The sequence below is a fragment of the Mus caroli genome, unplaced genomic scaffold, assembly GCF_978045245.1.
Source record: "Mus caroli unplaced genomic scaffold, Mus_caroli_1 scaffold_13, whole genome shotgun sequence".
NCBI classification, from domain to species: Eukaryota; Metazoa; Chordata; class Mammalia; order Rodentia; family Muridae; genus Mus; species Mus caroli.
In genome coordinates this window covers 2,224,339-2,236,550 of record NW_028227268.1, presented here as the reverse complement: position 1 = coordinate 2,236,550, position 12,212 = coordinate 2,224,339, and the positions used below count along the sequence as shown (strand labels likewise).

Genomic DNA, 12,212 nt, shown 5'->3' with positions numbered 1-12,212 from the left:
GACAAAATAATGAGGACTGTGGCTCATATTAAATTCACCCAAAATGTGTCTCCTGTTGGTCATGCTTATCCAGCAGGAGAGCTTGACTTAGGCAAAGACACCTTTGGAGCAGTGTGTGTCTGTGCTGACTCCAAGGATGTGCCTTGAGGGTACTGAGCAGAGCTCTCCAAAAGCCAGCAGGAGGATCTAGCTCAGAGCCTAGCAACCCATTTGACCACATTCAACCATTCCAGGTCCTTAGTGCTGTAAAGGGGCTGTCCCCACTGTCAGGGAAGTGTGACCCTCAGCTTCATTTGCTTTGCTCTGTGAACCACAGAATACTGGCTGTGGCCGCTCACTCTATAGCTAACTTTCCCCCACTGCCTGAGCTGAGCTTTCTTTCTTGAGACAGAGAACATAGCTGGGCAGTTGGAGCCACTTATCCATCTACATACTGTCTACATACTATCTTGGTGTCTTCCTGTTCCTGTGTCTTTTTACTTTCCTGTCCCCTATCCCACTGCTGCCTCTGTCCTCCAAGCCTACCCACTCATAACGGTTTTTATCCTTTTTTCTCAGTTGTGTCCTGATGTTGTACTAAAGACATTGTCTCTATGAACATGCAGTTTAAAAGTGTCCTGGGGACCCCATTGTAAGGGGCAGCCATCTGAACTGGAGAACACACAAGGTCCAGACTGCCTTAGCTTAGCCCCAGGCTGAGAGAGACCGGTAGAGAGAGCACCATTAGTTTTACTGGCAACGTGGGCTGGCTAAGAGCTGCCACTCACCATTGCCTGTATCGAAGACATGTGGACCATCGACAGTGTCAGTTGTAAGCAAATCTCTGCAGAATGCCTTGGAAACTGTAAATGGAGTCATCCTAGGTTGGGAGCTGACTTACTTGTGAGCGGTGTTCCTGCTGCAGCTTTTGAAGGAGGCTACTGCTCTTAATTTTAAACACAGACAGTTCAAGCGTTTTATATTTCTCCCACTAAAAACCCCTAGCTGTTTTTCCCTCAGTGCTTCCATTGATCCTGTTGTGCAGTGTACCAATGGCTCTAACAGGAGGGAAAAAAAGATGGCTTCCTGCCTCCTGTCAGCACACACAAATTAGATAAAGCCCTGACACTTCTGTTCTGGCTTTTGAGGTTGGATCTGTCCACAGATGAGAAGTCTTTCATCTCTGGCTCCTTTGACTTGGGATGGTTAAAATGGTCTAATTGAATCTGTGTTTCTTCATCTTCTTGAAGTGGTATTTGTGTTCCTTACAGGCAGGCGTCCACTCCACAGCACTAGTCCTCCTTCCTCAGTTTTTTTTTTTTTTTCATTATATTACTTACCCACATTCCAGTCATTACCCTCACCCCACCCCCAGTTTTCCCTCCTACAGTTCCTCATCTCATAGGAAGAGAGGCAGAGTGGGGAGCCCCTCTCACTACAGCAGTTCTTAACCGGAGTGTTGCTTCGAGTCTCAGCTCTGTGTTACTCTGGAGGACAAAGCTCCATTGACTTCTCGTAGCCCCTTCCTCCTCTTCCTGGCTCTGCGCTGCTCCACAGTCATACAGCCTTGGCAGGGACAGTGAGGAGTGCTTCTTAACCCTGACGCTGCAGGACCAAGGAAGCAGTGACGTGTCTGTGGCCCCTTCCCCACTTAGTCCGTGTTTTCACTGCTGATGTTCTCATGTTTAGTGCTCTGCTCATGCCTCTCATGGTCTCTCCTGTCTCTGCAGGTTTTGCATGCAGAAGTGCGTGAGTCTGGTGCCTGGAGTCACACTGGATTTGATAGAAAAGTAAGTAAGCTCTGGGCCCGGTTGTCTCCCTCAGAATCCCTCCCATGGGCGTGGGGTTCTCTCTTTTGTGTGGTCTGTCTCTTTGTTCTCTGATGGAGGCTCTTCTTGTGATGGTTACACAAGTGCTCACTGTTAGAGGAGTGGACGTGGGGCAGTGTTGGAAGAGAAATGGTAAGAAGCTCAGGTCCTTTGAATGTTTAAAATGCTGCAGACTGCGCTGATGCCGACCGAGCACAGCTGCCTGCTGGGCCCATCTGAGACTCTGACCGCATCTCCTTTAACTCAGGCCCTCCATGTCTGTAGCCTTTTACCTCCAGCCATGTTACTGCCTGGGGCAGACGCATTCTCGAAGCAGAGCCAAGGTGTAAGCAATGTCAGAGCCCCTAGTCCCTCTCGCTCCAAGCCTGCTGAGGTCACTGGGAAGTCTGTCCCTCTCCTGTTCTGAAATCGTATCTCCTGACTAACCTTGGCCTGCATTTAATTCCACACTGACTTGTGTCAGAAGTATGGAAAAACGCAGTGATAAGGGCGTGGGGTGAGACTCCATATCTCCCAGGTTACCTGCCAGAGAATTGTTTTCCAGCTTGTGATACATGTGGTACATGGGAAATGTCCAAGACCTGAGTTTATTAAAGAAGTAAGAAAAGCGAACCTGCCCCATGCATCTCCCTAGAAAAGAGCCCTCCCTGTGTGTTAGGAACCAACTCAAGGCCTGTGCCAGGAGCAGTGCTGCCTGGCCTCTTTTTGCTACATGCTCACAGTGCAGCCTGCAGGAAGAGTGCAGAGCTGCACACACATTTATGGCACCCACACCAGTGTAAGTGAAAAATACACACTATGACTTATTTTCCATTGTTGCAAACTCTGAATATAAATGCATAAAGAAGCATAAGGCCCTAGGATTGAGGGCATGGATTGGGGCACACTTAATGTCTACAAATGCCCTGGGTTTGATTCCCCAGCACTTCCCATTAAGTTTCAGCTATATAGCAAGGAGGGGCTTAAAACAGGCAAAGGAACAACAGCATCAAGAGATTATGACTTCTCTGTGTGCGTGCGTGCGTGTGTGTGTGTGTGTGTGTGTGTGTGTGTGTTTCTGAGTGTATACACATGACAGAAACTTGCTATATATTACAAAAATGTAGCATGTAAAATACATTAATAGCTCAATTTAACAGTCATCAGAATGTAGTGAGGACATTATAGACCACTTGAGGCTAGTGTTTCCTTTTGGACTTTGAATCACTGTCTAAGCTCCATGGTTCTTTCAGTCACAAACAGGGCGGCTAGCATGGAAAAGTAGAGACTCATCAGTGGGTGGTGGCAGGGCACATGGAAGGATCAGTAATTCCTCTCTCTGCCAAGCAGGGCTGTGTCTTATCCATGGTTCAGAAGCCACAGCATGATCCAAAGCAGGATGGGAGCTGGTAGACAGTGGAGCTGGGCAGGCGATGCTTCAGAACTGTTGGGGAACCTTCATAGTTTTTTAAAACAAAAAGAAAATTGAAACCTACAGAATATTCAGAGGATGTTACATGAGTATCAGAAGTGCTATCAGCAAGAAAAGAGAAGATCTCTCACACACCAGAGAGCTAAATTTAAGACTTGGCAACATGGGCCAGAGGAAACACTGGAACTAAAGGGACAGAATTTTATAGGTCAAGATAAGAGACATAGAGAGAGGAGAGCAAGAAAGAAAAGAGGGAGGACAATAAAAAGAGGAGGAAGCCAAGATGGAACAAAACCACAAGTAGCAAAGGGTCTCATAGCTGGGGAATAAGTCAGTAAAGTGCTAGATCTGCCCAGTATAGACACATAGCTTATCATTATAATAACTGAATTGTGTGGTTTTTATACAGACTTATTGGGGTTAAAAATTCCTACAAGACACACACACACCACAGGTAGTTGCAGAAGCCAGTCTTCAGGAGTCACATCCTGGAAAAGACAGACCTATGGGATAGGAGAACAGATTGGTCAAGTCAGAACTGTGGTGAGTGACCTGAGGGACCAGTAAGAAGGAAATGTTCTACCTGCAGCCCCACAGATAGACAGCTTGTATGTTAAAGCCATAGAGCTCACACCAAAGGAAGTCATTTTTACTATGTAACGGGGGGAAAAATGAAGTTACCCTAAATGTGGAGGCAGGAAGCAAGCCCTAAGGGGTGCTGGCCAGAATCACTGAGGATAGCAGAGGCAGCATGTGCTATCAACAAGCCCAGGGAAACTGAGGGCCTAAGATGAGGAGTGGTTTCTCCTGCTTCATGGGCAAGTAGTTTTTCCTTCATTATTAGAACTAGCCAGTGAGGATTGACAAATTATAGTGGGCATCCTTCTGCCCTGGCAGTAAAGACCAGCACTGCATCAAGCATTGCTTTCCCTGATGGACCCCAGCCTCTGCTGCCTTTCTTCCTTTCCTACCCTGTCCTACCACCACTGTCTTCCCAGCAGGCAAGACCAGCCCTTTGGTGCCTGGAGGTGAATTCACACGGTCCTCTTTGCTCCTCCTACTGTGACAAATAGTAATCCAGAGTTGGGCTAAAACACTAAGTGTGAGTTTTAAAGTTTATTTTAGGTGTGCTTCTTTTATGCATATGTGTGCACCACATGTGTGCCTAGTGCTAGTGCTGGCAGATTCCAGAAAATGGTGTCAAATTCCTTGGAACTGAAGTCACAGGCAGTTGGGAGTTCCTTTGTGGGTATGGGGAACAGAACCCAGGTCCTTTGTAAGAGCGGCAAGTGCTCTTAACCACTGAGCCATCTCTCCAATGGTCAGTTTTTATTTATTTGTTTTTAGAGTTAAAGAAAATTAATGTATTGTCATGAGAGTAGTCAGGTTTCAAAATCCACCTAGCAGAGAGGAGCTGTGGTGAGAGAACATGGGCATTTGTGGGTCTCCCCTTCCTTGGAGGTCCAGCAGCCAGCAGCCCAAAGGGTGAGGGGGTGGAGCAGGGTTCGGACCGCGTGTACAGTGGAATAACTTCTGGATCAGCATCAGTGAGACAGCTCGACTTTATTCGGGTAAACAAGAGCTGTATAGATGTTGGGGAGTGGGTAGGGATTTCCAGGGTGAGTACATTATTGGGTAGGGTGGAGGTGCTGGGAATGCTGCATTTACATGAAGAGGGTCTTCTTATCGGAACGAGGAAGTTGAACCTGTAATCTGGCTATAGGCTATGTGACTTTCCTCAGAGATTAGGAAGGGATGATTGGTCATAACACAGTACTAACTGTCATATGGCAGGAAGGGCTGAGCCAGACTTATATGCAGTGCTTGCAGGAAGCTTTATGCAGGGTCATCCTCTAGATAAGGTCAGCCACAGAAGAGGAAGGTCCTCTAAGAAAAGGAGTCCTCCATTTTGCAGGCTGAGAGGGCTATCTGCACATTGTGACCTTGATAGCAGGGTCTTCAGCAGACATTGGAATGTCATGCAATGTTGAGTCCACGCACCTGGTGACTCCAGCTCCAGTTGGGAAGTTTAAAGCAGAACTGGGAAGATGCATGGAAGACAGAGTGGACCCAGGCATGCCAGTCTCCAGTGTACTTATGTTTAAGGTGTTGATGTGGAATCTGAGCCGTGAAGAGCAGTCCATTTCAGTTGAAACAGGCACAGATCAACTTTTGCTGTTCAAAAGACTATGTTGCTGCTATCCTTTGTGGCTTGGCAAAGGTTAAGTTGAGTGTGAATAGGTGAATCTTATTTATATTTTATGTCAAGACAAATTCCAAACTTGACGCACAGTCCTGGATACCACCAGCCACAACCACTAGATCAAGTTCTGAGGTGATAGTATTTTTTCACCTTTGCAGTTTGCTAGAGGGATGTTGCCATTTAAAAGGAAAAGTTATAGAATTTTCCCAATTGTCCCGCAAGAAGGTTTGGTTTCAGAGTAGGAAGCAAACAGCAGGTCCCTCTGATGATTGGTCCTGTCTGCCCTCTTTTCATCCACTCTGTTATTATCTGGATGTCTCCTCAAAATGTCCCCATTTTGGTTCCCATAAATCCCATAGCTTGCAGCCTGCTGGGATTGTTCCTGGAGGAGTCTTTGCGTTGCCTTCCTGGTGTCTCCATATGCTGCATGTAGAGTGCCATGGGGAGCACTGATGGGCAATGTGAACCTCTGCCTCCGTGCAGTCGGCCCTGCTGGGAGGCTGGTGTCAAGATGTAGCTCTAGAGCACTTGTGCTGCGGTTGCAGATTATGTGGGGCAGTTTACAGTGACCCAGCTCTGTTCTGTGCCGTCACTGCCCACCATAGCCAGCAGTGTCTATGCAGTGCCTGTGCTTTTGTGGCAGTGTACCTCTGCACCGTCCACTCCACCCTCCCTGGTCCACAGGGATTCCGCAGCACAGCCAGCGGACCACTTCATGCCAGTGATGTGCATTTGTATTCTGCCAAGTTTTTACAGAACAGAAGCTTTGACCCAGCTTTCCACCACCGCAGCCTTAGCTACCCTCACCACCACAATGAGAGGCTTCAAAGCAGAGCTGTCTGTTCCCCAGCAGGGTGTAGACAGAACCAGTTTTGTTTTTGTTAACTCATGTACAGGCTCACATCTGTGTTAGGCCATGTGGGGTTTCTGACATACAGTATCACAGCACTTGCCCAGCTGGCACAGGCAAAGCCCTGGGCTCTTTACTACAACACATGCACACACAGTGCCACGGAGCAGAAGAGAGAAAGAGGAGAGGGTTTTTTTAGCTTATCATTCTGCACCTCCAAGGTCATGGAGCACTCTCTAATGAGGTCCCTGGAAGAGTCCCAAGGCTGTGCATATAGCATGTTAAGACAGGGGACAAGTGTAGCATGTTAAGACAGGGGACAAGTGTGTATATGGTGATTATGTCTCCTTTAAAGTCCTCGGAAGTCAACTGTAGGGTTCCACACACTGACCTCATTGACTCCTAGTCCCCTCCAGCTGTTTCTTGGCCTGCGCACCACATTGGACTTCACAGTGTGGGCTGATGTCAACCTTTGAAACTTTGGGGACACACTCAAAGCCTATCCAAACCATAGACCATCATGTCTTTAGGATTTGGAAGACTAGAGGAAATGTAGCACAGAATGGAGGGACATCACAGCCCTGAGGCTTCAGACACGTTGTGACTGGAATTGCTCTCCTGCCGCTGAAGATGCAAGTGTTCAGAGTCTCCATGCGGTTGTTCTGGATCCCCATGTGCAGTTGCCCTTGCTTCATAGTGCATCTGTGCACAGCTCTGCAGGCAAAGCATTAGGACTGTTGGCTGAGGACGAGTCTCTCCAGCAACCCAATTGCATACTAGTCACCAGGATGCCACTGGGACATTCCCTGGCACGGGAGCCTACGGATACTTTTCTGGAAGTAGGACCCAGGAGCCAAGTTCTTTTATTCCAATGCTGATGCTCTACTGTGCTTGGAGTGTTCTCTAGACTGTCAGTCCACATCCCTTGCCAAGCACACAGGAAGGAAAGTCTCTACAGGAAGGACAGGCTTCTACACTTCATTATACTATGCCAGCTGAGCCAAGTCACACCCAGAGCCCCAGAACTCTTAAAAAGCCTTGTAGTAGTTTTCTCTCTTTAAGAATTTCACTGCAGTGATGTGGTCATAGAATAGTTGCTTGTTGCTCTGCTGCATGGTCAGCACTTAAACTGCTTTGTGTGATTGGGTGTCTAGGACTGCCTATCTCCCTGGAGCCCTCATGCTCTGGGTCTGTGCAGTATACCCAAGGATACATATTTACCCCAGCTGCCCTCCTGCTGTGCTCAAAACCCCAAGCAGCAAAAGCCCTGCCTCTCCATCCAGGAAGCATGAGTGTTCTCTTAAAAAATGTATAAAAGCTGATGGTTCGAGAACCATGGAATATTTCAAAATATATAAATTTTTGAATAGGTGAGAGATTTTTAATAAAAACATTTACACAATATTGACCAAAGCTGTCAGGGGAGTTGCTGGGTGAGGTTTGTGTAATTGGCTGGGTGACATGCATGGTCACATGACCCTGCTCACTGTGGCTAGTACTTTCCCAGAGAGGTGGCACTCTTGAGTTCTCCAGATCTCATTTGCATTACAGTTGACAGGGGATCTATCATCATTTTGACTCCAGGGCCTGCATGAATTCCTGGGTGACTGTGGTGCTGTGGGCTCTACCCCTGTGTCTTCTCCAGGTACAATGTGGCCTTCACGTATAGAGCATGAAAACCTTACCGTGCTTTCCTGACTGTGCTGGCCTTGGATCCAGATTGATAGGGAGGACGGCCTGTCTCATTACGGTTATCAGAGCGAACGGCAACGGGCTGTTTGTTCAGTCCTTTGGTTTCAGTCCATTTGCTCTGTAGCTGCTCGTTATTCTGAGCAGAATCCTGAGCTCTGCGCATTAGTGAGAGAGAAGCTGAGGAGGGAAGCCCTAAGCGTCAGCACCCTGAGGCCTGACTGAGCCCTGGGATAAGTGGGAACAAGGAACCTTGTAGCAGCACATCATCACAACATTAGCCTGGCCTCAGTTAGATCTGCTATTGATTTTTCTGGCTTTCTAAGGATTCTGAAAATTCATTTGCATACATCTCACCACATGGGGTGTCCTTTCTGTTAAAAACACCTGTGTCACACTAGGGGCATGACTGGTTCTGGTCCACCTGGCCACTGTGGCAAGTTGCTCTGCGCAGATGGGCTGAGAACAATAGACCTCTGGATGCATGCTTTTCCTTATCCTAGAGGGGAATGGCGGTTTCCCCGGGGTGCCTCTCCCTGGAGCCCACTGTAGGCAGATGCATAAGGTCTGCACATGTGTCCTCTGCCCATGTGCCCTGCATACCACTCAGACTTTCTCACCAACCATCTGTGTTGTGCCCAGGCCTCCAGGGCCTGAATGTTTCTAGATGAGAGCCTTGGCTGTCACGGCGGCATCTCGCTGAGCCTTGAACTGTGGCCCCTGAGAACTGTAGCAACAACTGCACATAAAAGTCCCGGAGGCTCCACAGGCTACTTCTGTGCTCTTAGAAAACTAGCTTCTTCTTTCTGTTTTGATGTTGGGGATGGAAGCCAGGACCACAAGTATACAGACAGGAGTGATGGCAATAACATCCCTAGAGCTCACCTGTGGCCACCTGGGTTTTTCTCCACCTTCATAACAATTGGATGTGACAGCACCTCTTCCACTCTGTCAGAAATCCACCTGAAGTTGTGTTGTCTCTGTTTTTGCCATCACTGGGGAAGGCTTTGAGCTCCACACTGCAGACCTGCCAGGTGGAGATGGTGGAGACCTGGGGTCCATTTCCAGAGGTTGCCTGTCTTAGGTTTCTGCTCCTGCACAAAACATTATAACTAAGAAGCAAGTCGGGGATGAAAGGGTTTGTTCATCTTATACTTCGACATTGCTGGTCATCACTAAAGGAAGTCAGGACAGGAACTCACACAGGGCAGGAACTTGGAGGCAGGAGATGATACAGAGGCCATGGATGGGTGCTGCTTACTGGCTTGCTTCTCCTGGCTTGCTCGGCCTGCTCTCTTATTGAACCCAGGGCTACCAGCCCAGGGATGGCACCATCCACAAGGGGCCGTTCCCCCTTAATCACTAATTGAGAAAATGCCTTACAGCTGGATCTCATGGAGGCATTTCCTCAGGGGAGGCTCCTTTCTCTGTGATAACTCCAGCATGTGTCAACTTTACACAAAAAAACAGCCAGTACATTGCCTTATTGCTGTGCTCCAGATATTGTTCCTCAGGATCCCAGGGTGGCTGCACTGTAGCCTTAGCAGTTACCTGCAGATTCCACAAGGCCCATAAGGGTGTTCCACCAACTTTAGTGGCCTTAAAGCTAAGGCATGTTTTCAGCTAAGCTGCCGTGTCTGGAAGGAAGGAAGAGTGAACCTGCTTGAGCCCCCTCCACTACTTCTAATTATCTGTGTTCACCTATTGCCTGATAAATAAGCCTGATGGTGCTGCAGTGCATATTTATATTCCGAATCCTTTGAGAGAATGGCAATAAGATCCATGCTTGCAAATTAAGGGACATTTTTCAGCCCTGAAACAAAGTAATGAAACGCTTAAACAGTGCTAGAAATATTAGGGTTCTCAGAAAGCTCCAGGGATCCCACGGATGCTGAACCTGATCCGGGAGGCTGTTAGTTAGTATTCTGATCACTAGAGGCACAGAGTGTACAAAAATTATTCATGATTAACATCGATTGTGTAAACACATCCTAAAGAGCTAGCGGCTGTGTCTGGAGCAGCCAGCTGCCGTTGTGCCCCTCCTGCTGCTTCAAAGCTTCAGGGCCACTTACCCTTCAGGTGCCCACTGCCCTGAGCTGGGCAGCCTCCAGGTGCCCACTGCCCCGAGGTGGGCTTGGTTCTGGGTTTGAAACTGCTTGGTTTTTTTAATAGCCTTTTAAGATAACATTTGCAGATGTGTCCAAATAAGGGCTTTCTGTATATCTCCTTTCTAAAGGGACCTGTGAGGGTGAGTATTGTCATCTACCTTTGAAGAGCTAGGGAAATGAAAATGCAGGTTGGGTGAGTCATCTAAGCGGGTCACTAGAGCAGGCAGCACACTGCAGTGAGATCTCATCTGAGTCATGCTGTGCCTTTCCCTCGGATACCCTCACTCAGGAAGGTATTAGGCCTTCTCTGTCCCAGGCATAGGGACCATGGTTGTAAACCACTTTGCTGTCCAGATAGAGAAACAATGTAGACTAGTTTTTATATTAATCATTAAAAAATATAGGCTTGGTTTTTAACGTATGCTTCTTTCCAGTTCAATTGTAATAGCTGTTTGTGGTTTAAAAAAAAAAAAGTATGCACAGATCAGCAATCCCTCCCTCCGAGAAATCAACAGTTGATCAACATGCTCGGGCCATAATCCTCTGGTGATGACTCACTGATAGCAGTGTAGGGTGGACTAAATGGAACAGATGCCCAGGGCCTGAGCAGTGCAGAGGAAGCCGGGAGCTAGAGGGAGTGTTAGGACACAAAAATACGGAAAGCTGGATCTCTGCTTGCCACCTAGAGGCTTTCCCCACCCAGTTTCCTGTGTCTTCACCTCACCTCCAAATGGGTTATTCCTGCCCAGGCAGCCTTACACAAGTCCTGTAAAGGCAGAGGACAGGTGAAAGGTGCCAGTCTCCTCAGTGCTTGACACACCACTCCTGCAAGGAGTGCCATCCATGGTTTGTTCTCATGCACACTGCAGAGACTCAGCACTGAGTGACGTCACAGCTGAGGACTGGAAAAAGGATGGGGGGCGGGGGGGAGCCTGCACACAGCATGAAATGCTTCCATTTCCTTCACAGTGGCATCAAAACAAAGGTCTGCAGGCCCCAGTATGGTGCATATCAGCTTCTCTCTATGGCACAGGCTTCATTTCTACCCAGCTCAGGGGTTTGGTCCTAAGGAACCAAGTGTGTTGTGAGAGGCAGAGTGCAGTGCCTCCTCAATGAATAAATACAGCTGCCTGGCAGAGCACAGTAGGGCACAGTGAAGCAGAGTGTGTGCCTCACCTAGAACCCTTGGCCAGCCTTCCTGGTGACAGCTTCTATTTAATAAGAGTTAGCTCCCGAGCATAGCTGTTTCCTGTCACTGCAGTCACCTTGCTGGGAAAACTAGTCCCTTCTCAACTCTTGCCTGGACCTGTTGCATACACTATATATACGCTACACATCACTATTGTCTGTATGTGGTGCTGTTACCCTCCAGAGCTAGCATTCATTTACATTAACCACACACTCATACCTTCTGATGACCCTCGTTCTTTCCTGACCCTCAGAGCTCCCATCTGAGCTCATTTTTTTTAGCCTTTCCTGCAGATCTGGGGTGAAAACAAGTCTCCTGTTTGAAATGCCATGGTTGCCCTGTTTTTGTTTTCATGGTGTTAGATCAGCATTATCAGGAGACGGTCAGTAAACCTAGAGTTAACTGGTTTGATAAAGTTAAGCAGGTATACGGTCTCCTGGAACCACTGCTCCCCCCCCCCCCCCCAGGGCAGGTCTGCAGTGTTCTTACTTCACCCACCCCCAAGCCCAGGCCATTTTGGATCTGCCTTTCCATATTCTAGAGTTGCTTTCCCAGAATTTCATGGACGTAGAGCTCTGGTGTGTGCAGGTTTGATAAGCGTAGCCTTTCGGCTTCACCCAGGCTATTGATGCTTTGTTCTTTTACTGCAAGTCACATCCTATTCTTTGTTGATTTGCTTCACCTGCTGTGAAGCACTGCTTGTTTCTGCTACAGGCAGTCACATGGAGAAATGGGGTTTGTTTCACCTGGGTATACCTGGGGGGTGGGGGGTGGGAGGCTGGCTGGGCCTGTGGTAGGTGTGCATTTAATTCCTACCTGTTGTTTATCATGGTGGACCATCCTTGCAGGCGTGTGAATGTGCTATGGCCCTCAGTCTGTGTTTACTCTCAGTGTCCTGCAATTTTAGGGTCAGCAGTTCCAGAGGACATTTGATCTTAAATCCACTGTATGCCA

General features: G+C 48.1%; 1 protein-coding gene across 1 annotated transcript in view; it reads left to right on the top strand.

Annotated features, from left to right (window-relative positions):
- Positions 1 to 12,212, top strand: part of Rptor (regulatory associated protein of MTOR complex 1) — a 303,680-nt gene that overhangs the window by 178,306 nt on the left and 113,162 nt on the right. Inside the window, exon 7 of the mRNA XM_021175441.3 lies at positions 1,710 to 1,769. Within this exon, the coding sequence (XP_021031100.1) occupies positions 1,710 to 1,769 (60 nt within the window). The remainder of the gene's footprint in view (positions 1 to 1,709; positions 1,770 to 12,212) is intronic.